This window comes from Nicotiana tabacum, chromosome 23 (genome assembly GCF_000715075.1).
Source record: "Nicotiana tabacum cultivar K326 chromosome 23, ASM71507v2, whole genome shotgun sequence".
NCBI lineage: Eukaryota > Viridiplantae > Streptophyta > Magnoliopsida > Solanales > Solanaceae > Nicotiana > Nicotiana tabacum.
Window position 1 is genome coordinate 3,537,591 of NC_134102.1, and position 27,214 is coordinate 3,564,804.

A 27,214-nucleotide genomic window follows, 5' to 3' on the forward strand; every position below is an offset into this window, starting at 1 on the left:
ATTTTTATCCAGATTTTATTTTCGTATAAAATAGTTGATATTTTTCAATGACTTTACAAATGTTGGCTATTTTTTAATTACCATTCTAAAAACTGATTAGCACATGTTATTTGAATTATTTTCTGTTACTCTTTTTAAAATTAGGATAAGGGTCCAATTACGTTTTTCGCCTTATAATTTAAAAGATCAAATGTAAATTTTGGCTATTATATGCTATGGCTAAAGCTAATAAATAACTATTGGTCCAATTACGTTTTTCGCCTTATAATTTAAAAGATCGAAGGTAAATTTTGGCTATTCTATGATATGGCTAAAGCTAATAAATTATTGGTTCAAAATGTATCTTTTTATTTTAATTTATTTTTTAAATGATTCGTTTATTTCAAGAAATTAGAAGTAAATTTTATAACTCATTATGTAGATCTCTTCATGTTTAAATACTTTAGTATGATTTTCCGTCTCTTTTTTTCGAGCGGGGTAAATGAGAGATTGGACCATCAAATGTTCAGCAATCTTAGATAAAATTTTGCGAGAATAGTACGTGCTAGTCAATTTTCAAACTGATAATTGAAAAATAGTCAACGTTTATAAAGTCATTAAAAAATAGCCATTATTTTGCTTAAACGTCGAAAGTTCCAGCATAATATGCGGGATTATGGAACTCCTGCGTATAAACTTCCAGCATATTATGTTGGAATTCCACTACACGGAAAGTTCTAGCATAATATGATGGATATGGAACTCCTGCATATAAGTTCCCCGTATATTATGTTGGAATTTCAGCACATTATGTTGGAATCCAACACATTATGCTGGAAGCTCATATATAAAAAAATTCGAATTCCATCATATTATGCTGGAATATTTTTGAATTTTTAAGAGCGTTTCTGTTTAGATTTTATCTTTAGATGAAAAGGTGACTAAATTTCAATTACTTTTAAAACTGTGACTATTTTCAATTATCAGTTGTAAATCTGAACATTTTTTATTTTTTCCCTTAAATTTTGTATTATTTCTAAAATGGAGTTTCACGATGCATATGAAGATTAATCGAACCCCAAATCAAATAATCAAATATCGCTAATAAGAAAAAAAGAGTGGTCCGGTGGGTAAATATTAGCCGATCTCATCGTTAGTCCGTGTCAACAAACTCGACCAAATAAATATTTTATTCTTACATTTATGTTTAGTTAGTTATTCTAGGAGTTTTATTTCAAGAAATAGTACCAATTTAATTAGTATTAAAATCTGTAGGTCCAACCAAATTGGAATATAAAATATTTGATAAATGTCACATGCATTCATTAAAAGAAGAAGAAAACATATCCAAAATAAGGAAAGTGGGAAGAAACTAACATAATCCATGGCGGCTTTTGGACGTCACAATCAATTGTCGTTTGAAAATGTCACATACTATGATTATTCAAAGTTCCTATATTGTCACGAACCTTTCTTTTTTTTCTTTTTTGTTTTCCTTTGTTCCATGATTTTTTTTTATTTATTTTTTTATAATGATTAGGCCAAACACATATACGGCCACTTAAAATTGGCACCAAAATTCATTAAAATACCTCAACTTTGTCATATTTCATTTAAACATTCTAACTACATTTTAACTGTTTCACTTAAATATAATTTTGATAACTCTAAGCAAAGCTTAAGTGCATGAACGATACTTGTACATGACAATTAACACCGCTAACAAAAAGACAAGTCAGCGAAGGAAAAAAATAAAAATGGAAGAAGAATCATGTATTATTTCTATTTTTGTCGTTTTCTTTCTCTTTTACAATTTTTTTTGCTTAAGCCGTCGATCACATTATCAGAAATTTTCATGGCCTTGCTGCAAAATTCCATCACTAATGGTCAAGCCAGTTTCTCACTTCTTCCCCAGAATGCCACCACCTAAACACTTGAAACAAAACCCAGATCTGAATTGAAATTCAAGAACAAAATTGCCCATAGAAACTCCAATAACCACATCAATCATCTATCGGTCTAAATCAACCAACCCACATCTATGAAATTCATGTACAAAATCAAGTGGGAATGAAAACAGAATAAGATAACCTCCAAATTCGAAATTCAAAATTCGAAATTTAAAGCTTTGAACTCGAGTGGGTGTTCATGGAGCTTTTAGGTTTCAGCTTTAATCTTTAACTGATATTATCAGCAATAATATGAAACTTTTAATTTTTCTTAAAACTTCAAATTTTTGAAGAACTGGATAACAAGAATTTCAAACTGATGTTACCCGAATTCATCATCGAACAAAGCAAACATAAATGGAGGGGCCAAAAATCTTCTCTTTCTATGCATTTTATTTTGTAAAAAGCTTCAACACATAGATTATGTCATTATCAAGCCAGCAAAATTCCTACAAAATTTAAAAGGTTTTCAGCCTATTTTGCTTCAAGACATTGGAGGAGGAAGGGGAAGAGAGGTGGAGGAGAGAGAAGGATGAGAATGGTGACAGGTGAGTTATAGCAACAGGCCAGGGACGTTGGTGATGAACTTTTGGGGGAAAAGGGATATAAAAAGAAAAGAAAAATATTATATCAGATCCAGTCACGCGCCTAAGAGCCGTGAATACAATCTTTTTGCCACGACAGTATTTTGTGTTTAAATGGCATAGTTGAAATGAAGTTGAAGTGTTTAAATGAAACATGACTAAGTTGAGATATCCAAATGAATTTTGGTGCCAAGTTTAAGGGACCCAATATGTATTTGGCCTAATGATTATATCCCGACCACATTGCACCCATATCAACTATTTCATTTGGTATCTAAAGTTTCACCTTAAGAAGCAGGGGCCACAGTAAGTCAGTAACTGTCGAATCTTCTACTTATACATAGACAATTATATGGATAGACTTATCAGCGTTGATCGTGACAAAAATATATTTTATAACTATTGTAACGACCCGACTAATCGTTTTGAGTGTATTTACCCTGATCCCATGTTTACTACTTTTTTCATACCTTTTTCTGCTTGTGTGACTTGCCGGAAGGTTGTTGTTGTGGTTTCGGAGCGAATTGGAACACTTAGTCTCTAAACGGAAGCTTAAGTCTTAAGATTTTGATCGTAGTCGGAACTGTGCAAAGACGACTCCAGAATGGAGTTTCGTCGGTTCTGTTAGCTCCGTTGGGTTATTTTGGACTTAGGAGCGTGTCCGGAATATGAATTGGAGGTCTGTAGCTAAATTAGGCTTAAAATGGCAAAAGTTAAATTTTTGGGAAGTTTGACCAGCAATGGACTTTTTGATATCGGGGTCGGATTCTGATTCTGAAAGTTGAAGTTGGTCTGTAATGTCGAATATGACTTGTTGTAAAATTTGAGGTTAATCAGACGTGGTTTGATAGGTTTCGGAATCGTTTGTGGAAGTTTGAAACTTTGAAGTTCATTAGGCTTGAATCGAGGTGTAATTCGTGTTTCTAGCATTGTTTGATGTGATTTAAAGGCTCGACTAAGTTCGTATGGTGTTTTAGGACTTGTTGGTATATTTGGTTGAGGTTTCGGGGGCCTCGGGTGTGTTTCGAATGCTTAACGGATTGAATTTGGACTTAGGCAAATGGCTGAAGCTTCTGGTATTTTCGCACATGCGGTGGGGAAACCGCAGGTGCGGGATCGCCCGTGCGGAGTGAAGGGCGCACGTGTGCTGTTGGTCAAGAAGGTCTGTGAGTGTAGGTGCGTAAGTCAATCCGTAGGAGCGGGCTCGCAGGTGCGGCCCAAAGCTCGCATATGCGGTCCTAGCCATTTTCGCACCTACGATGAGTTTTCCGCAGGTGCGGTCAAAGGCTCGCAAAAGCGAGTTTGCTGGGCAGAAAATAGGATTTCGAGGGTTGATTTCCCATTTCGATTTTGGGACTTTGAGAGCTCGGATTGGGCTATTATTTGAGGGATTTTCAAAGAAAACTTCTGGTAACGATTCTTAACTCATTTATGGTTATATTCCACTAATCTATGGTTGATTTCATCATTTAATTTCGGATTTGGGTTGAAATTTTAGGGAAAATGGGAAGAAGTTCTTCACCTAAATTTTTTGGGGTTTTGATTGATATTTTGACATCGGATTTGGATAATTTTGGTACGAGTGAACTCACGAGGGAATGGGTGTTCATATTTTGTGACTTTTACCCGATCTGAGACGTGGGCCCTGGGAGACTTTTTGGGGCGATTTTCTAATTTCTTGCTTTAGCTTTGATTTCATTAATTAGATTAATTTTTTATAGTCGTATTTATGGTATGTAATTAATTTTGGCTAGATTTGTGCCATTCGGAGTCGGATATTCGCGGAAATGGCATTGTTACCGATTGATTGAGCTTGGTTCAAGGTAAGTGGCTTGCCTAACCTTGTGTGGGAGAAATCCTCTTAGGATTTGGTACTGTTGTGATATGTGAGCGTTGTGTACGTGAGGTGACGAGTACGTACACGAGCTATTTGTTTTAAAACTCGATTTATTTTACTGAGTAGCAACCTGTTTTTTCCTTAAATTTGAGTTATACTGTGTAAATGAGTATTGGTCTGTTTTCATTCTTAATTGAGTTATTCCAATATGTGTAGTTATCCTGTTTAATCTAATATCGCATGTCTACATGCTTTAACTCCTCATTTGAACTCTGTGAAGCATGCCAAGTTGATTTCATGCTTTTTCCTTGTTCTTTATTAGTATAACTGTAGAAATCTTGTTGTTAACTGTTGTATTTATCGGTTGAGCTATGCGTTTACTTTTGAGACTACGAGGCGGTTCCTCGGGAGTTCTCCCTGCACATTAACTTTTGAGACTACGAGGCGGTTCCTCGGGAGTTTTCCCTGCACATTTACTTTTTAGACTACGAGGCGGTTACTCGGGAGTTCTCCCTGCATATTTACTTTAAAGACTACGAGGCGGTTCCTTGGGAGTTCTCCCTGCACATTTACTTTTGAGACTATGAGGTGGTTCATCGGGAGTTCTCCTTGTATATTTACTTTTGAGACTACGAGGCGGTTCCTCGGGAGTTCCCCTTCATATTTACTTTTGAAACTACGAGGCGGTACCTTGGGAGTTCTCCCTGTATATTTACTTTTGAGACTACGAGGCGGTACCTCGGGAGTGATCCCTGTATATTCATTTTGGGACTACGAGACAGTTTCTCGGGAGATCCTCAGCGGTTTACCCCTGTGTGTTGTACTGCTGCCTTGCTTTGTTTCCTTTTGTTTAAATTCTAGTCTCTCATTATATTGTATATTCTCTTGTCTTATTTATTATTTACCAGTGGGCCTGACCTAACCTCGTCACTACTCGACCGAGGTTAGGCTTGACACTTACTGGGTACCGTTATGGTGTACTCATGCTACTTTTCAGCACATATTTTGTGTGCAGATCCATGTACTTCTTATCAGCCCCGCTATTAGCTGAGAGTGCTTACTGTTGTACGGAGACTTCAAGGTGCATCTTCTGCGTTCGCAGACCTTGGAGTCCCCATCTATTCTCTCATATGTCATTTACCTTCTGTACTTCTTTTATTAGACTCTGGTGTATGGAGATACTAGTTTTCTTATGTAGCTTGTGACTTATGATATTCCGGGTTTTGAGAAACTGTATACGTCTAGTGTTTTGGTTATTATATATGCGGAGCGGCATTATTATTGGTTATTCAGTATCTAATAGAGTTAACTGTTTAGTTTTTCTTACATTATTGATATTTCCGCAATCTGTTAGGCGTACCTAGCCGTGGAGACTAGATGCCGTCATGACATGTCTCAAAGGGATGTTTGGATCATGACAAGTCAGTATCAGAGCTAAAGGTTTATATGTGTCGTGAGTCACAAGCCGGTTTATTAGAGTCTCGCGGATCGGTACGGAGACGTATGTACTTATCTTTAGGAGGGCTATGGAACTGTTAGGAAAAATTTCACTTCTTTGATTCCTTGTCGTGCAAAATTATTGACATCAAAAATTCTAAACTTCTGTATTCTATTCTTTCTCACAGATGGTAAGGACCCGTACCGGAGAATATGATGACCAGGCACTCGCGCCCCCTACTAGAGCAGCCAGAGGCTGGGGCCGGGGTAGAGGCAGAGGATGCCCATGCGGTGCAGCCAGAGCACTCGCACGAGCTGCCATAGAGGAGCCCCAAGTAGCTCCAGTTGGAGGGTAGACACATGAGGTACATGTTGCTGCACCAACCCTCCAGGAGACTTTAGCCCAGTTTCTGAGCATGTTCAGCACCTTAGCTCATGCTGGATTGATTTCACTTGCTCGTGCCACATCTCAGGCCGGGGGAGGAGTACAGACTCCCGTCGCCGGTACCCCAGAGCAGGATGTAGAGATCATATCAGTGCAACCGGTAGCTCCAGCTCAGCCCGAGGTTAAGGCAGCAGTTTCAGAGACGGAGTAGCTCAGACTTGAGAGGTACATGAAGTACCACCCTCCTACCTTCGGTTGATTGGCGTCAGAGGATGCCCAGGGTTTTCTGGAGGATTGTCACCATATTCTTCTTACTATGGGTGTAGCAGAGTTGAGTGGGGTTTCTTTTATTACATTCCATCTTAGATGAGCAGCCTATCAGTGGTGGCGTGCTTATGAGCTGGGTAGTCCGGCTGAGGCAACTTCACTTACATAGAGTCAGTTCTCGGACATATTTTTGAGAGAGTATGTCCCTCAGAGACTCAGGGACGCACAGCGCACGGAGTTTGAAAAGTTGCGCCAGGGTGCTATGACTATATCAGAGTATGCAGTTCACTTCAGTGATTTGGCCCGACATGCACCGACCTTCGTTGCCATAGTTCGAGAGAGGGTTCGTCAGTTTATTGAGGGACTCTACCCTAGTATCAGGCTTAGCATGGCCCGGGAGTTAGAGATGGATATTTCTTACCAGCAGGTTGTGAGTATTACTAGGAGATTTGAGGGTATGTTTGCTCGGGATATAGAGGAGAGAGAGGCCAAGAGGTCTCGAGAGTGTGGCACTTATAGTGGTACTCGTTCACCAACTGCAGTTCGCCATGGTAGGGGTTATGAGAGTCGCCCCGTTCATTCAGCTCTTCCAGCCGCCAGTGGTATTCCGGTCCCTTCTAGGCCCCAGGAGCCTTATTATGCACCGCCAGTATCTAGTGCACCTCCTGCACGGGGTGCTTTTAGCGGTTAGTCCAGCAGACCTGGCCCGAGCCAGTCACATCAGCCACGCTCTCCGAGAGCTTGTCTTGAGTGTGGCGTCACTTGCTATATGGTGAGGGATTTCCCCAGACTTAGGAGGGGTGTACCTTCACAGACTTCTCAGCCACCGCGTGCTCCACCAGGTCCTCAGGCTATGATTCCAGCACCAACTACCGCCCCACCTGCTCAGCTAGCTCGAGGTGGAGGTTAGGGAGGTCGAGGTCGCCCTAGAGAGGGAGGCCACGCCAGATATTATGCTCTTTCGGCTCGTACAGAGGCAGTTGCTTCCGACTTTGTCATTACAGGTATTATTCCGGTCTGTCATAGAGATGCGTCGGTATTATTTGACCCAGGCTCTACATATTTCTATGTGTCCTCTTATTTTTCCCCATATCTGGGCATATCTCGGGAATCTTTGAGTTCCCATGTTTATGTGTCTACTCTTTTGGGAGATTCTCTTATTGTGGACCGCGTGTACCGGTCGTGTTTGATTGCTCTTAGTGGCCTTGAGACCAGAGCCGATTTATTATTGCTCAGTATAGTAGACTTTGATGTTATCTTGGGCATGGACTGATTATCACCATATTATGCTATTATTTATTGTCACGCTAAGATAGTGACGCTGGCTATGCCAGGATTACCGCGATTAGAGTGGAGAGGTACCTTAGAGTATACTCGCAGCAGAGTTTTTCATTTCTTAAAGCTCAACGAATGGTTGAGAAGGGGTGTGACGCATATCTCGCTTATGTGAGAGATGTCAGTATTGATACCCCTACAGTTGAGTCAGTTTCAGTAGTGAGGGACTTTCCAGATGTGTTTCCAACTGATCTTCCGGGCATGCCGCCCGACAAAGATATTAATTTTGGCATTGATTTGTTGCTGGGCATTCAGCCCATCTCTATTCCTCCGTATTGTATGGCTCCTCCTGAGTTAAAGGAGTTGAAGGGGCAGTTACAGGAGTTTCTTGATAAGGGCTTCATTCGAACCAGCTTATCACCTTGGGGTGCTCCTGTCTTGTTTGTGAAGAAGAAGGATGGATCTATGCGTATGTACATTGATTATCGCCAGCTGAACAGAGTTACAGTGAAGAACAGGTATTCATTGCCTCGTATTGATGATTTATTTGATCAGTTACAGGGTGTCCGAGTGTTTTCCAAGATTGACTTACGCTCAGGCTATCATCAATTGAAGATTCGGGAGCCAGATATCCTGAAGAATGCTTTCAGGACTCGGTATGGTCACTACGAGTTTCTTATGATGTCATTTGGGCTAACCAATGCCCCAGCAACTTTTATGCACTTGATGCACAATGTGTTCCGGCCCTATCTTGACTCATTCGTCATTGTATTTATTGACGACATTCTGGTGTACTCTCGGACTCGAGAGGATCATAAGCAGCACCTGATGACTATGCTTTAGACCCTGAGAGAAAAAAAAAGGTTATATGTAAAATTCTCAAAGTGTGAGTTTTTGCTAGACTCGGTGGCATTCTTGGGTCATATAGTATCAAGTGATGGGATCCAGGTGAATCCGAAGAAGATTAAAGCAGTGCAGAGTTAGCCCAGACCGTCCTCAGCTACGGAGATCCTAAATTTTCTTAGTTTGGCGGGGTATTACCGTCGATTTGTAGATATTTTCTCATCTATTACAATACCTATGACCAGGCTGACCCAGAAGGGTGCTCCGTTCAGATGGACATGGGAGTGTGAGGAGAGTTTTCAGAAGCTCAAGACAGCTTTGACTACAGCCCCAATATTGGTATTGCCTTCAGGTTCAGGATCTTATACTGTATATTGTGATGTGTCGCGGATTGGTCTCGGCGCAGTGTTGATACAGGACCGTAGGGTGATTTCCTACGCGTCCAGAGAGCTGAAGGTGCATGAAAAGAACTATCTTGTCCACGACCTTGAGTTAGCAGTTATTGTTCATGCCTTGAATATTTGGCGGCACTATTTGTACGGTGTTCCTTATGAGATCTATACTAATCTCCGGAGTTTGCAGCATCTGCTCAAGCAGAATGATCTTAATTTTCATCAGAGGAGGTGGTTAGAGATGCTTAAGGATTATGATATCACCATTTTATACCACCATGGGAAGGCCAATGCGGTGGCCGATACTTTGAGTCGCTGGGCAGAGATTTTGGGGAGCTTATCATATCCTCCAGCAGTAGAGAGGCCCAAGGCCGTTGGATGTTCAGGCCTTAGCCAGCCAGTTTGTGAGATTGGATATCTTTAAGCCGAGTCGAGTACTGGCTTGTGTGGTCTCTCGGTCTTCTCTTTATGATCGTATCAGGGATCGTCAGTATGATGACCCCCATCTGCTTGTCCTTAAGGACACGGTCCAGCACGGTGATGCTTAGGAGGTCACTATTGGGGATGATGGTGCATTGAGGATGCATGGCAGACTATGAGTGCCTAATGTGGATGGTTTGCGTGAGTTGATTCTCTAGGAGGCTCACAGTTTACGGTACTTCATTCATCCAGATGCTGCGAAGATGTATCAGTACTTGAGGCAGCATTACTAGTGGAGAAGGATGAAGAAGGACATAGTGGAGTTTGTGGCTCAGTGTCTAAATTGCTAGCATGCTAAGTATGAGCATCAGCGTCCAGGTGGATTACTTCAGAAGATAGAGATTCCGGAGTGGAAATGGGAGCGTATCACTATGGATTTCGTTGTTGGACTCCCACAGACTCGGCTTGACGCAGTTTGGTTGATGGTGGATAGTTTGACCAAGTTAGCTCATTTTATTCTTGAGATGACTACCTATTCTTCCAAGTATTTGGCTCGAATTTATATCCGCGAGATTGTCAGGCTTCATGGAGTACCAGTATCTATCATCTCTGACCAGGGTACGCAATTTACATCACAGTTTTGGAGGGTTGTATAGCAGGAGTTGGGTACTCGGGTTGAGCTGAGCATAACATTTCACCCTCAGACGGACGGACAATCCGAGCGCACTATTCAGATACAGGAGGATATGTTCCGCGCTTGTGTGATGGATTTTGGGGTGTTTGGGATCAATACTTGTCACTTGCGGAGTTTGCCTACAACAACAGTTATCAGTTGAGCATTCCGATGGCACCGTATAATGCTCTGTATGGTAGGCGATGTCGGTCTCTAGTGGGTTGGTTTGAGTCGGGCGAGGCTAGATTATTGGGTACAGACTTGGTTTAGGATGCCCTAGATAAAGTGAAGGTGATTCAGGATCGAATTCGCATAGCCCAGTCCAGACAGAAGAGTTATGCGGACCGGAAGGTTCACAATGATGCATTCATGGTTGGAGATCGGGTCTTGATCCGGGTTTCGCCTATGAAAGCGTTATGAGGTTCGGGAAGAAGGGCAAGTTGAGCCCAATGTTTATCGGCCCATTTGAGGCGTTGCGATGTATTGGGGAGGTTGCTTATGAGCTTGCCTTGCCTCCCAGTCTTGCAGAGGTCCATCTAGTATTCTATGTTTCTATGCTCCGGAAGTATAACGGCGATCCGGCTCATGTGTTGGATTTCAGCTCAGTACAGTTGGACAAAGATCTATCTTATGTTGAGGAGCTAGTGGTTATTTTGGACAGGCAAGTTCGAAAGCTGAGGTCAAAGAAGATTGCTTCCATGAAGGTTCAATGGAGGGGTCAGCCGGTTGAAGAGGCGACTTGGGAGACTAAGCATGATATGCGCTGCCGCTATCCTCATCTTTTCACCACTTCAGGTATGTCTTTATGCTCGTTCGAGGACGAACGATTGTTTTAAGAGGAGGAGGATGTAATGACCTGGTTGGTCGTTTTGAGTGTATTCACCCTGATCCCCTTTTTACTACTTTCCCCGTACCTTTTTCTACTTGTGTGACTTGCCGGGAGGTTGTTGTTGTAGTTTCGAAGTGAATTGGGACACTTAGTCCCTAAACGGAAGCTTAAGTCTTAGAATTTTGACCGTAGTTGGAACTGTATGAAGATGACTTCGGAATGGAGTTTTGTCGGTTTCGTTAGCTCTGTTGGGTGATTTTGGACTTATGAGCGTGTCCGGAATGGGAATTGGAGGTCTGTAGCTAAATTAGGCTTGAAATGGCGAAAATTAAATTTTTAGGAAGTTTGACCGATAGTGGACTTTTTGATATCGGAGTCGGATTCCGATTCCAGAAGTTGGAGTGGGGCTTCGGGTGTGTTTCGGATGCTTAACGGATTGAATTTGGACTTAGACAAATGGCTGAAGCTTCTGGTTTCTGGTATTTTCGCACCTGCGGTGGGGAAACCGCAGGTGCGGGATCGCCCGTACGGAGTGAAGGGCACACATGCGTTGTTGGTCAAGAAGGTCTGTGAGCGCAGATGCGGAAGTCAAGCCGCAGGAGCGGGCTCGCAGGTGCGGCCCAAATCTCGAAGATGCGGTCCCAGCCATTTTTGCACCTGCGATGAGTTTTTTCGCAGGTGCGGTTGAAGGCTCGCAGAAGCAAGTTTGCTGGGCAGAAAATAGGATTTCAAGGGTTGATTTCCCATTTCGATTTTGGGACTTTGAGACCTTAGATTGGGCTATTATTTGAGGGATTTTCAGAGAAAACTTCTAGGTAACAATTCTTAACTCATTTATGGTTATATTTCACTAATCTCTCGTTGATTTCATCATTTAATTTCAGATTTGGGTTTAAAATTTTGGGAAAATAGGAAGAAGTTCTTCACCTAAGATTTTGGGGGTTTGATTGATATTTTGACATCGGATTTGGATAATTTTAGTACGAATGAACTCATGAGGGAATGTGTGTTCATATTTTATGACTTTTACTCGATTCTGAGTCGTGGGCCCGAGGAGACTTTTTGGGGCGATTTTCTAATTTCTTGCTTTAGCTTTGATTTCATTAATTATATTAATTTCTTATAGTTGTATTTATGGTATGTAATTGATTTTGGCTAGATTTGGGTCATTCGGAGTCGGATATTCGCGGAAAGGGCATTGTTACCGATTGATTGAGCTTGGTTCAAGGTAAGTGGCTTGCCTAACCTTGTGTGGGGGAAATCCTCTTAGGATTTGGTACTGTTATGATATGTGAGCGTTGTGTACGCGAGGTGACGAGTACGTAAACGAGCTATTTGTTTTAAAACTCGATTTATTTTACTGAGTAGCAACCTGTTTTTTTTTCCTTAAATTTGAGTTATACTGTGTAAATGAGTATTGGTCTGTTTTCATTCTTAATCGAGTTATTCCAATATGTGTAGTTATCCTGTTTAATCTAATATCGCATGTCTACATGCTTTAACTCCTCATTTGAACTCTGTGAAGCATGCCAAGTTGATTTCATGCTTTTTCCTTGTTCTTTATTAGTATAACTGTAGAAATCTTATTGTTAACTGTTGTATTTATCCGTTGAGCTATGCGTTTACTTTTGAGACTACGAGGCGGTTCCTCGGGAGTTCTCCCTGCACATTTACTTTTGAGACTACGAGGCAGTTCCTCGGGAGTTTTTCCTTCACATTTACTTTTGAGACTACGAGGCGGTTCCTCGGGAGTTCTCCCTGCATATTTACTTTTGAGACTACGAGGCGGTTCCTCGGGAGTTCTCGTTGCACATTTACTTTTGAGACTACGAGGCGGTTCCTCCGAAGTTCTCCTGCATATTTACTTTTGAGACTACGAGGCGGTTTCTCGGGGGATCCCCTGCATATTTACTTTTGAGACTACGAGGTGGTACCTCGGGAGTTCTCCCTGTATATTTACTTTTGAGACTACTTTTGAGACTACGAGGTGGTACCTCGGGAGTTCTCCCTGTATATTTACTTTTGAGACTACGAGGCGGTACCTCAAGAGTGCTCCCTGTATATTCATTTTGGGACTACGAGACGGTTTCTCGGGAGATCCTGAGCGGTTTACCCCTGTGTGTTGTACTGCTGCCTTGCTGCGTTTCTTTTTATTAAATTCTAGTCTCTTATTATATTATACATTCTCTTGTCTTATTTATTATTTACCAGTGGGTCTGACCTGACCTCGTCACTACTCGACCGAAGTTAGGCTTGACACTTACTGGGTACCTTTGTGGTGTACTCATGCTACTCTTCTGCACATATTTTGTTTGCAGATCTAGGTACTTCTTATTAGCCCCGCTATTAGCTGAGAGTGCTTGATGCTGTACAGAGACTTCAAGGTGCATCTGCTGCGTCCGCAGACCTCGGAGTCCTCCTCTATTCTCTCCTATGTTATTTACCTTCCGTACTTCTTTTATTAGACTCTGGTGCCTGGAAATACTAGTTTCCTTATGTAGTTTGTGACTTATGATGTTCTGAGTTTTGGAAAACTGTGTACGTCTAGTGTTTTGGTTATTGTATATGTCAAGCGACATTATTATTGGTTATTGAGTATCTAATGCAGTAAGCTGTTTAGTTTTGCTTACATTATTTATATTTTCGCAATCTGTTAGGCTTACCTAGTCGTAAATAGGTCCCGTCACGACATGTGGAGAGATGTTTGGATTGTGACAAATGCAACTTACAAATATTCGATAACTATGTCATCAAAACTTAATTATTTAGTTTATTTTTTTCCTATGTTTGCTTGGATAAGAAGAACAACATTTTGTGCAAGTGTATACCCCTTCTGTTAACAACTTGTCCCTTGCTAGCAACTACCATAGACCAAGTGGAATCTTGTCCTTTTTGTTGTTTATCACAGTATTAATTGTTTAGAAGAAAACAATTAAACAAGCCATTGTCCCTCTATTTTCACATAGTTAAAAAAAGAGGTTATTGAGCTAGTATGCTCAAAAATGGAATGAAGAGTGAGTTAGGAGTTTTGGTTTTGGGAAGTGTAGTTTGTCAATTACAAAACAATATTGTAAGACCTAAAGTACAAATTATTATTTAATTAGTTCAAACGTATAATATAGTAAATTCCTTTAGTACTCTTTTGAATGCTAAGATTGATATAATTATCCTCGTAACTCTAAACCGTAATAAGCTATGATTAAAGCAATCATACGTTATAGCAAGGAACGTGCCAAGGGGTAACTATTTTTTTTATTTTTTTTTTACCCTTTTTGTATTTTATCAAGTGGCCAACCAACTTGCAAATATAAATATTTATATGATTATATTAACGTTAGCAAGAGACATAAACCGATAATCAATTGTTTTTCATCTAGTCAATTTGTTATTATGCTTAGTATATAAATTATAAATGTGTTAGAATTTACCAATATATTTTTTAATTTTTCAGACAGTGACAAATAGAGAAATGCTAAAATTGCGTTTGATTTATAGTACAATATTTTATAGCATTTATTTCACGAATTGTGAGTCAACGGAAAGAGAACAAGGGAAAAACTTAATGGTGTTTATATTAAACTGCATTATTCAACTATAATTAAGTAATAAATTGAAACAAAAAAGTTATTTTTCTAGTGCTAGTGAAACTAACTATACCATAATTACGTAATAAGTTGAAACAAAATATTATTTTTGGGTATTATATATATTCGATAGCCGAAAAAGTTTATAAAATTTGTATAATTTTTGTATATAATATATATAATGTATATATACAAAACATATATATTTTTCGGCTATTATTTTGAGAGCGGCTATACAATGTCATTTTCCCTCTTATTTTTTCAATACTAGTGAAACTATATTATTTTATAATATTATATCGAAACGGATTTAAATTGAGCTACATGACATTAAAAGTTTGCATAGCCGACCCCAACTTAATTATAATCGAAGCCTAACAGTTAGCAATTACCTTATTAGATAAGCCTTAGAGTTGCAATTAAGAAAAGTTGCTTGTGAGCAAATTTAGCCATTGCTTTAATAATCAGAGTGTATTATTAGTTGAAACTTCAAGCAAGAAGTTAATCATGGCATGCAAGGAATGGTATCAATCACATCAAATAATATTTCATGTGCTTTCTTTGGAAAATTATGTTATATTTGTTTGATTGAAAAAAGGAACCTAGCTAGTATATACCCTAACACTTTTAGGGGTCGTTTGGTTGGAAATAAATTATCCCAGGATTAAGTATCCCGGGATTAGTTATCCCGATATTAGTTATTCCGCTTTTTTATGGGGATAAATAAATACTAAAATCCCGAGATAACTAATTTCGAGATTAATTATACTACAAATTTTTACCAACCAAACATGGGATAAACTCTTCTTAAATTTAGTCCTAAGATTTTATTCTTTATCCCTTGTACCAAACAAGCTCTTAGGTTATTCTTATGGTTGTGGCTCCATTGGAGTTCAACATTAATGTTTTGAAAGTGAACTCCAAACCCCACCCCCCAAAACATTATTAGATGAAACATGTAGTTATAGCGTGTTTGACCAAGCTTCTAAAATCAGCTTATTTTTAAAAAATACTTAATAAAAAAATAATTTTGGTGAGAATCAATTTGTATTTGGCTAATCGATTTAAAAAGTATTTTTGACCGAGCTTTTAGAAAGTGCTTCTAAATATATTTTTTCAAAGTGCTTTTCAAAAGGGAAAAGGGTCAAATATATCCCTTACTTTAGTATATTGTTTATATCTACTCTCAGTTATACTATCGGGTCATATTTACCCTTACTATTAGCCAAACTTTTTAAAAACACCCTTCACCTAACGGAAAGCCATCAGATTAATAAAATAATTATTTTTAAAAAATTCATTAACCCAAACCCGTTAAACCCATTATTTAAAAATACGGAACCTAGATTTCTCAGACGTCTTAACACATTTTATTCATTTAGAGAGAGACCGGGAATGATGGTAGAAGTAGGATTAGTAAGAACTTACATTTTTGGTTATTAGTTGTTCATGGTGGCATTAGGATGTCATGTTATCTGTGTGTGGTTATAATATAGCATCCCTTTATCTAATGTAATGCATACTTAACAGTTGGTAACAACTCATATATACTTTAATAATACTTGTGTTTAGTTAATACATGAAGGTATTGTACTTAGATTGTTAAGTTGCTTTCCAACTTGTTGGTGTACTTTCTTTAATTCCTGATAAATTTATTGGACTGTAGCTTGATATTAAAATGAATCTCCTCTAATTATTTTTTAATTTTTGTTCATTATAGGTTCAGTTGTTACTAAGAATTATGAGTATCCCATCCTATATCTTGGAATCTAACTTTGTTCTTAAGGCATGATTTGACGATAATTACTTGTTGCCCAAATGGTTAATGTAGAATAAGAAAATCATGATGCAAGAATACTCATCAACAAAGACTCACTGTTGGAGGAAGAAATACTTCGGTAGCTGCCTTAAGAATTCAGAACTGACAACCTAATAAGATGCTATAAACTTTCAAGTCATGGTGGAAAGAAAATCATGATGAATACTCGATACAGTTCGACATGGTGAAAAAAAACAAAGAGAAGCTAGAAGAAAAAAAGAAAATTGAAAAAGGTAGAATATAATAAGCATACAATAAGGATATTAAAAGAATTGGGACTCAATGTATAAATGAATATATGGTTATTGGTATTTTTATGCCTTTCACTTCTTGAGTTCAACAAGAGACTACGGAGGGGATGACTAATATGCGATGAAGTACAGTAAATAAAAAGGGGTTTAACGAGTTATTAATGGGTTTTAAAAAAACAGGTATTTTTTTAATTTGGTGGCTTTCTGTTAGGTGGACATTTTTAAAAAGTTTGGCTAACGATAAGGGCAGATATGTCCCTATAGTATAACGGAGAGTAAATATGAACAATATACCAAAGTAGAGGGGTGTATTTGACAACGGAGGATAAATATGAACAATATAACACTTTGGCGAAAAACTACTTTTTTCAACTTCTCAAAAACAACTTCTGCTTCTACTCAAAAATATTTTTTTCCTTTTAAAAGCTTCGCCAAACACTTTGACTTTGGGAAAAGCACTTTTGGTATCAAAAAATAAAATTTGGCTTGGCCAACAAGCTAGTTATGTGCACTATGTAATAATTCATGCATTATTATTCACCCTATAATAGCCCTAGCAAATTTACAGCTCTTTCCAGGAACAATTCGGGAAACCTTGATAAATAATACTACTGCAACAACAACAAACCCAGTATAATCTCCGGGAAGGGTAGATAATGCGCAGACCTTACCCTACAGTGAATGTAAAGAGGCTGTTACCGGTAGACAAGCACGTAAAATATTTTGGCTGCGTCCATGATTTTCGATCACTAGTAGGTGGTGTCAAATGCTGGGAGGCTGCTGTTTTTGCTGCTTCATCTACAATATTTGGTCTGCGAATTGGTTCATCCAGTTGTATCTCACTGTAATTCGTCGAGACAGGACTTTAAACTTGCATATACGAGTTCAAAGGCAACAAACAGAGATGAAGATGATACAAAACCGTGATCATTTCCCATCAGATTAACCAATCAGCAAACTCAAATTGTTAGCTTTTGTTTGCACGATCCAATGAAGGAATACGTTTTGTTTGTCGTGAACAAAGTTTAACTTGGATAGCCACCTCTTGGATTGGAACTGCAGTAAATCGTCGACTTGACTAATATGCCCAGGATAGCAACAATTATCTTAAAAGCAGCTCATTTGCTGTTTCATGTCCCGATTTCTTTCTCAAGGATCCTGTCGAATGAAAAGAAAATATCGACAACCTATTTGAAATAGAAGTGCATTTTAACAGGTGCTACAAACTAAGCTTACCTAGTCGTTGTTTTATTACAGCAGCATTTTCAGTCCCCGCACTATGTTGAGCAAAGAAGAGTATATCCTCATACATATTACTAGCTGGTTGAATCCCTCCATCTTCCATCCACTCCAACACCTGCATCAGAAGTTCACCAAATTGGTTTTAATTAGCACTCAGTGAGTGCGGAAAACAGAAGTATTTACAGAGCAGTGTTGTCAAAAGCGAAAAGCTCTAAAAAGGGCTCCAGGTAAATTGGGGCTTTAAGCGCAAAGCGCAACTAAAGTGCGGGCTTTGGTTAAAAAAGGCACAACTAAGGAAAAAAATAAAATACATATGTAATTCAAGAAAAAAGAAACAGACCCATTCCTAATGTCTTTGTCAACAACTAATAAACTTGTTTGCTGATAATATTTGTCGTTTAGCACCGCTCGATTCAAGATAGAATTTATGGGCAATAAGGCGTACACCTTAGTGCTTTGTCTACATTGAAGCGCAGCTTAAGCAAGGCGAAGCGTCCTCCCTGAGCTTTTCTAAGCTTCAGGGCTTAAGCGCGCCTTAAATGAGCCTTTGACAATACTGTTACAGAGTTCAGGCTTCCCCTGTTTAACTGTGTAGGGAATCAACCAATTTCTCTTTTTCTTTCCCTCTACTCAAGCAATCTATAGCAAGTCTAACTTTTTGGGCAATTTTTCATCTGGAAAAAGTAAAGATGATAGTACCAGAAGTATAGTGTGTCCTTTAAAAGAATAGTATTCTATATCACTGTATTATTATCGGTGCTGACAGAACCTAAGCAAGTAATACACACTAATAGGCTTCTGAGAAGTGCATTTGTTTCAAGCACTCTTTTTCCAGAAATTCGTTACCCCCCGGGGGGGCGAGGGGAGGATGGGGGATGGGGAGCTAACATCTTGGGTATTCTGGACAACTCACAATGAAGAATCATCAAAATTAATAGAATATATAAAAGAAGATTGGTGCTACTGCATTTCAAGATTTAGAGCCACTATGAATTATCCCGGAAAAAAAAGAACAAAGAAAGATCTAAGGCCACAGCAAATGGATCATTCCTCTTAACAGATAAAAGGAAAATATTAACCAGAAGTTCTAAAGGTACTACCTCAACATATTTCCTCCAATTTCCAGCAGCCAAAAGATTTTTCAGCAGAACTGAATAGGTTGCTAAGTTAACTTCTGCACCTGATGTGACTACCTTATAGAAAAACTGCATAATGAGAGAAGTGGAAGAAATGTGTCAGATATAAGCAAGAAAATTATCTTACTGAAGAAAGGATAAGGCTGGACGTTACCATGTTGAATCGACATTTAAACTGAACATAAAGTTACTGAGAATTTTACACTTACTTTTATCATGGTTTCAGTCTTTCCAGATTTGCCAATACTATGCAGAAGCTGGTTTAGAGTTCCAACAGACACATAAGGGAGTGAAGCCTCCATTATTGTAATAATGTCTGTAATCATCCTCCAATCTCGTAATCTTCAAAAAAGTGTAAGCTTTATTATCATCGAGTAATGCCACACAAAAATATAGCCCTAATAATTGCAGAAACCATGTATGGACAACAATTACAAGTATAGGCTACAAATGAAATAGAACAATGACAGTCTGAACAGAAAAGATCTTAATGCGGTCAGTTGATTTTTTTCTATAATGGTCTGTACTAGTTATTAAAAATCTCTTGTTTTCACTTCATTTCATAGACAATATGCCAACATTTTCAATTTACATGATTTTAAGTGTAATGTTATTTGATAATTACCAACTCAAGCACTTAATAGCAAAAAAAATAGCAACTTCTTCCATGAATCCTAGGAAATACTACTACTATACAGATGCACAAATTCCAAACCTTAACTTTCTGAAGATATCCAAGCCCCTCTGCATAAGCGGGTACATACATGTATAAATGTGAGGACTTACATGCTGCTGGCTGAGACCAATTCAAATAAAACAGCCTCGGTGAAAGGGATATTTCTCTCTCGCATAAAATCCGCCACAAGCAAAACTTTGTCAGGTTGGCATCCTCTATTAAAAGACCTCATGAGAGCTGAACAAGCAATAGCATCTGGGTGAACATCATTTAATTCCATTTCTTGAAATACTGCAAAAGCTTTCTCCCAGTTCTCTGCAAGATAAAATTGTTCCTAGTTATACGGGTCAATGCAAGCAGCCAACATATCCTTATGGAATGGAAGGTACAGGACAATCTACCTCCAACACTATATGCATTTAGCATCGTTGTATAGGCAATGACATCTGGATGAAAACCTTCCATTTTCATCATCGAAAACATAGATTCTGCCTTGGTAAATTGACCCTGAGAAGGAGGTGGAGAGCCTGGTCAGTTTATGTCTTATACCCAAGAGGAAAAGTTGTGTTGAAGTACTTGCCTGCTTAGTGTAAGCGCATATCGCAGAGGAACACACCTCCTTTGTCAAAGGAATCTTCAGATCTATCATCTCATCAAGAAATTCAAGTGCCTCCGAATAATTTGACATTCTACAACAACCACTTATCAACACATTATATGTCACAGAATCAGGCATAACTTTCTTTTTCCTCATTGACCTGTATAGGGCGAAAGCTTTTTCATATTCACCAACATTCAGATAACTCCCAAGAGCGGAGTTATAGGCGACTGTATTCAACTCAATTCCCCGCATTTTCGCAGCCGTTAGGATGTAATCAATGTTCACTTTCTGACTACAGCGGCCACTTGCAGCCAATAAGGTAGAAATAGTAACAACATTGGGCTGTAAACCATCATGTTCCATTTCACGCAGCACTTGGACAGCCTTGTCCAGAAGACCATTAGATCCATAAGCATCAATTAGTACATTATAACTAACCAAATTTGGTTTCAAATTGTTTCTTTTCATCCTTTCAAATGTTTCCATGGCCCTTTCAGGCTGTTCTGATCTCCCGTAGGCATTGAGTAAAGAGGTATAAGACACAACATCGGGGCGGATGCCATTATTTTTCATCTCATCAACGACTGACAAAGCTTCCTGAGCCATACCATGTGAAGCATACGCACCTACTAAGGTATTATATGAAACGATATTAGGTTTCAGACCTTCTGCAATCATTGTGTTAAAAGCAGCCTCGCAGTTTTTAATCTGGCCAGAAACAGAATACATGTGCATGATAGTTGTAAATGTAACTATGTCAGGATTACATTCAGCTCTTTTCCCTCTCATTGAGTTAAATATCTCAACAGCTTTCTCATATTCTCCAAGCTTTACAAGACAGTGTATCACAATATTAAGGGTCGTAGTGTCAGGACGGACTTTAGTTCCCTTCATAAGTTCAAAATAGGAAAGGGCTTTGGCATATTGTTCCCCGTTTTTATAGGCAGATAAGACAATATTATGAGTCACCAGGTCAGGTCCAACTCCGTTTTCAGTCATTTCTTTGCAAACTTTAAGAGCCTCTCTCCAATTTCCACTAGATCCACATGCATTGATCAAGTTGTTGTATGTTGATCGATTTGGTGGAATCTGCACCAATTCCAGAAGCAAATTTCTTCAGTTAAATATCTCATACAAAAACATGAGCACACAATGACAAAAAGATTTAAAAGTACAAAAAAGGAAACTAATATCCCCAGGCTGTAATGTCAATGTTCTCAGCACCTTATCAGTGAAGAAGCCCCGCAAAAGGGTACTAAACCAGATACCGAGCTGAAATTTGGGCCAAAAGAATTCACCAATGTCCAGCCATATTGGACTTGTGAAGGCCTGGTGAGTGAAATATATGCAATGTTTTCTTGCCAATTCATGTATTTGACATTGGCCAAAACAAATACGATTTTGCCGCATAAGTTGGCTAAGCCTAAGTGTTGCGGTTTGGGTTTTATAGAACTGTTATTCTTGAGAGACTAGAAATACTGTTGCTAGGAAATAATATTTATAGACAAAGAACATCGGAAAAGAACATTGCTTCAGGACTAGCCTTAGTAAAATAACTAATAAATATAACAAAAGAAGAGTTTAATATCATCTGGATGTTAAAACAAATTGAAAAAGAATAAAAGGAAAAACTCACATCAATATGCACAAATATCGTAATAAAGAGGAGTAAATACACACAGCAGCACGGAGCATGTCTTCCATGATATTCTTTGCCCAACGCCATTGACCAGCTCTACCATGTGCACTAATAAGGGCATTGTAGGTCTCAACATTAGGTTGGCACCTACCACAAAAAACAAGCATCATGAACACCAGAAAATACTAATAAGGGCATTGTAGGTCTCAACATTAGGTTGGCACCTACCACAAAAAACAAGCATCATGAACACCAGAAAAAAAAGAGTTTCTGGTGTAAATACTAAATAGACAGAGTGGAGGTGCAAATCAAATTAATAAGAGTGCAACAACCATATTGAACTCAACAAATGTAACATACTGAATAAATTAAAATGATTTTTTATTATTTCTTTTCGGTTTCACTAATCTAGCCAATTTTGGCAGCATGCATTATATCAACTTAAATTTAGGAAAACCTAGAAACTTATGTTTAGGTCTCCAAAATAAAAGCAAGGAAATGGAAAGAAGGACCTCAGGTCCATTAAGTTCTTAATCTTCTTAATGAATTTATGATCAGACTCCTTTTTACTAAGAACACACGCCGATAAACTCAAGTAGCACCAATGAGTGCTAGCCTGATATACAAGCTCAGAGGCAGAGGCAGGTGTTGGAAAAGGGGTTCAATTGAATTGTTTGGAAAAACTATACAATACCATGAACAACGAGACTATGACTGCAGTTGGCCATATTGCTTATACCCGGGCTTCTTGTTATAGAGTTGCACATTTCTTAATCACAGCATTAACGTAAATTTGCAAACATATCTTCATTAACCTTATGACAAAATCTTAATCATGTCAATTTGGATTAACAATGAAAACAAAGAAAAATTGGTAGAAGATTACAAAAGAAAAAGAGTACCTCCACTTTTGCATCTCAAAAAACAAGCCACGTGCCTGATCAACTCGATTATGTCGAGCATGTAACCTGATCATCATGTTGTAGATATCACTTCTTGCACAATAATTCTTCTGATTTTTCATCCAATTGAAAACTTGGATGCTATGTTCAATTGAACCCATTTGAGTTATTTCCTACATCACACAAAATCAAGTATCAGTGTTTGCAAACAGCACGAAAACACTACAGCTGCCAAATAAATACATCACCCTGGGAAAGTTAAATATAACAAGATGACATTTTTCAAAAGAAAAAATTAAACTTTCCAGCATCAATTAAATGAAATTTTAACCATTTTCTTAAATATTTTATATAGCATTTATTATAAAAGTTTTTCAGATAACCGTGGTATCTCAACCAGCTTGCTCGCACCTCGACTAATTGCACGAGGTACCTACTACCTCTTACCACTACAAGTACCAGGGAAGTCTGTCCACTAAGGCTACATAGTAAGAATCACCTAGTGCTTTTGCCTTTTTGCTAGAATTTTGAACGTGAGACCTCATTGTTCTTAACCCACTTCATTTCCCACTAGACCACACCCTTGGGTGCTATAAGGAACTAACATTTAAAAAAATTTAACTAGCATGTAGATTTCTAAATATCATTTTCAAACTTTGATGTTATCTCACATCTAAGTTGCTCCTAACATTCGATCACTTTAGTAAAACATTATCGGGACAAACAGAATTGTGAGCTAACCAGTGGTCTCCACTTGCCTACAAACTATGCAAGGGCGGATGTATAGGGTAACTTATGGGTTCATCCGTACCCAGTAATTTTGGTTCCGACCATGTATATCTATTAAATAATTTACTAAATAAGTACAAATAATTGTTCTAAATCAAATAAATCAAATGAGTTGTGGTAGAATCCCAAATTACTCATAAGGTTCAAATCCAGGATCCGCCTCTAGACGTATGTGTGTATATATCTCAAAGTTCTAACTAATAGTTAGATCCATATCAATCCCAAACTAGTTGGAGCCGATTATATGAACCCTTTAAATACATCCAATTCTACATATACCCATTTATTCCCAGTAACTAATTCATTTCCTAAAACACCCAAAAATGTACTATTTAAATCGCCTTTACAAGAATAGGGAAGTTCTTTAAGTACTATATGCTACTACAAGGGAGTAGTATTTTCCAAACAGCAGGAAAATACTAGTAGCTGCCAAATAAACACACGAGAATCATTTACACAGAATTTGAAGGATTAATGTTCTACTGTTTTTAAGGATAAATCAGTTTCACACTCAAATGCTTATTCAAAAAATCTGTTTCAGCGCTCTTATTCCTAGTAAATAATTAATATTTTAAAACACCCAAAAAAATTATTAAAAAAAGTTACCACCTTTATAATATTAGGGAAGTTTTTTCTTGCAAAACGGCCAACCCAACAATTCAACAAACCTTCAATATCATCATCCCAAGGATTAAGCTTCATAATCTTCTCCACAACTTCAGAAATGGCCCAATCTTTCTGAAATCTATCACTTTGGACCCGTAATTTTTGGTGTTTAGGCAAATCAGATTTGCGAAATCCATTGATTTTCACAGTAACTTTGTGTGTCCCTTTGTTATAGTCAACTGAAGCTAACTTCTTCTCCTCAAAGGGCTTTTTGTTTTGGGGTTTTTGCTGCTTTTGGCAGACTGTAATAACAGTTCTGAAATGGGTTTTGAATGTGGGATTTGGTTGTGGGAAGATTTGAGAATTTTGAATGGTAGCCATTGAAGTCTTGGGTTTTGGGGTTGTGTTGTTTTGAGGATAAACCTTAGGCAAGTGAATGAATTTTGGATTTCACTATTGTGTATCTTCATCGGTATTTATATTTAGGGGTATTCATGTAAAACCAAAAAATCGAACCAAATAAAAAATCTAACATTTGGTTAAAATTTGAAATAAGAATTTTTAAAGTTGTGTTAAAAAATAATTTTGAAAGTTGTAAATTAGGGGTAAGGTGTGCATACACTAGCTCTCTCAAGACCTCACGCAGTGATATACTAATGGTTATGTTATTATTGTTGTTGTGTTTGGACATATATTTTATTTTTTTTAAAAAAAAATATTTTTGTGCATAGAAGAAAAAATTTTATCCCAAAACTACGCCTAAATAAGTTTTTGGGAACTTATAATTTTTTTTCAAATTTTTTTCAAATTTTGATCATATTCTATGAACAAACACTGTTTTCAATTTTTTTTTGAAAAAAGTAGAGAAAATTTGTGGCCAGACGGGAGCTTAGTTTAGGTTTTAAATTTTAAAAACCAATCAAATTTGGTTTAATTTTAGTTTTAAGCAAAAAAAAAAAATTCGAAACCAAACAGATGATAGATATGCATATATATATATATATATATATATATATATATATATATATATATATATATATATAAGTGTTTAAATTTTTATGGTAAATATTAATCGTTTGCACTCTAAATTGTTATTGTAGTGTTTTGTCATTATAACAATCTAGTTCCTTGTCTTTACAATATAGTTTGATTGATAGTTTTATAAATTACCCAAACCGTCACTCTATAAATTTTCCCAACAAAAAATAAGGGGAAGTGCACAGTTAGCCACTAATTAGAGATGTATTTACTCTTTAGCCATTGTTTAAAATGTATTTACTTTTTAGCCAGTGCTTAATAATTTTTTACCCGCCCAGACAAAAATACCCTTGTGCTAATATGAAGGACATGATGTCCTTAACTTCATGAATGTTGTGTAATATTAAGGACAAAGTGTCATGTATTTGCACTTTCCGTTGTTAAACTTTAGGACATCATGTCCATAACTTTATATGTGCAGTGTAAATGTTAAGGACAACATGGCGTCCTTAACTTCATGTGTACGGTATAAATGTTAAGGACATAATGTCCTTAACTTGTATTTGCACCTTCTGTTATTAAACTTTAGGACCTCATGTCCTTAACTTCATATGTGCAGTGTAAATGTTAAGGACATGGTGTCTTTAACTTCATGTGTTCAGCGTAAATGTTAAGGACATAGTGTCCTTAACTTTATGAGTGTTGTGTAAATATAAGGACATTGTGTCCTTAACTTTATGAATGTTGTGTAAATATTAAGGACAAAGTGTCCTGCATCTGCACCTTGCGTTGTTAAACTTTAGAATATCATGTCCTTAACTTCATATGTTCAGTGTAAATGTTAAGGACATGGCGTCCTTAACTTCATGTGTGTAGTGTAAATGTTAAGGACACCATGTCTTTAATATTTACTATAACGACTCGGCCGATCATTTTGAGTGTACTAGCCCCGATCCCCTATTTACTGTTTTTCCCGTATATGTTTCTTCTTATGTGACTTGTCGGGAGGTCTTATTTTGATTTCGGAGTGATTTGGGACATTTAGTCCCTAAAATAGAAGCTAAGTCTTAGAATTTTGACCGTAGTCAGAAGTATGTGAAGACGACTCCGGAATGGAGTTCTGTCGGTTCCTTAGCTCCGTTGGGTGATTTTGGACTTAGGAGCGTGTCTGGACTGTGAATTTGAGGTCTGTAGCTAATTTAGGCTCGAAATGGCGAAAGTCAAATTTTTGAAAAGTTTGACCGGGGGGTTAACTTTTTGATATCGGGGTCGGATTCCGATTCCGGAAGTTGGAGTAGGTCCGTAATGTTGAATATGACTTGTGTGCAAAATTTGAGGTCAATCGAACGTGGTTTGGTATGATTCGGCATCGTTTGTAGAATTTGGAAATTTCGAAATTCATTAAGTTTGGATTGGAGAGTGATTCGTGTTTTTGATGTTATTTGAGGTAGTTTGAGGATTCGACTAAGTTCGTATAGTGTTTTGGGACTTGATGGTATGTTTGGTTGAAGTTTCCGGGGCCTCGGGTGAGTTTCGGGTGGTTAACGGATCATTTTTGGACTTTGGGTGATGGCTGATATCTACTGGCGTTTGTGAAGCGTTGATCGCGTTCGCAAAGAGTAAACTGGGAGGCAGTCTGGGTTGACCTAGTCGAATGCGAGAGGACGGTCGCGTTCGCGAAGAAGGAAATCTGGGCACACGGTATTAATTTAAAAAATGAGGGTTTTAACCCATTTTACATATTTTGAGCTAGAGAACACGAAATTGGGCGATTCTTGAAGGGATTTTTGTGGAGTTAATTGGGTTAAGTGATTCCTACTTGGTTTTGGTTAAATCCCATGATTTCATCTTTAATTTTATCATTTAATTTGCGATTTGGGGGTAAGAAATTGGGGAAAAAGAGGAAGAACTCTTGAGTTAGAATTTTGAGGTTTTGAATGAGATTTTGTTATCAAATTTGCGTAATTTTTGTATGGTTAGGCTCGTGAGTGAATGAGTTTTCGGGTTTTGTGACTTTTGTCGGATTTCGAGACGTGGGCCCGGGGGTCGGGTTCGGGCCGATTTCGAAATTTTGGCTTATAATTTCATATTTTTTTTGTGGAATTAATTCTTTTAGCTTAT

At 38.0% G+C, this 27,214-nt stretch overlaps 1 protein-coding gene across 2 annotated transcripts; it reads right to left on the reverse strand.

The window, feature by feature from the left end:
- Positions 1 to 16,972: 16,972 nt before the first annotated feature.
- Positions 16,973 to 24,561, reverse strand: LOC107800374 (pentatricopeptide repeat-containing protein At2g41720). 2 transcript variants are annotated; one of them, XM_016623537.2, is made up of 10 exons: positions 24,119 to 24,561; positions 22,721 to 22,893; positions 21,860 to 21,965; positions 20,159 to 21,268; positions 19,980 to 20,085; positions 19,689 to 19,893; positions 19,112 to 19,244; positions 18,867 to 18,971; positions 17,761 to 17,881; positions 16,973 to 17,682 (listed from the first exon to the last, which is right to left on the reverse strand). In XM_016623537.2, exons 1-10 carry the CDS (start codon positions 24,494 to 24,496, stop codon positions 17,627 to 17,629), a joined length of 2,493 nt encoding a protein of 830 aa, XP_016479023.1. In that variant the 5' UTR covers positions 24,497 to 24,561; the 3' UTR covers positions 16,973 to 17,626. The 2 variants fall into 2 exon arrangements, with proteins under 2 accessions (XP_016479023.1, XP_016479024.1); XM_016623538.2 differs by having other exon boundaries at positions 24,178 to 24,376.
- Positions 24,562 to 27,214: the final 2,653 nt, after the last annotated feature.

Bases quoted from the DNA above. Each gene is read 5' to 3' on its own strand.
- LOC107800374 (XM_016623537.2), bottom strand. From the start codon at position 24,496: ATGGCTACCATTCAAAATTCTCAAATCTTCCCACAACCAAATCCCACA. The intron at 20,086-20,158 runs GCAAGTACTTCA...CCTCCTTCTCAG, and splicing joins TATGCGCTTACACTAAGCAG to GGTCAATTTACCAAGGCAGA. The intron at 18,972-19,111 runs GTAAGTGTAAAA...CTCATTATGCAG, and splicing joins AGACTGAAACCATGATAAAA to TTTTTCTATAAGGTAGTCAC.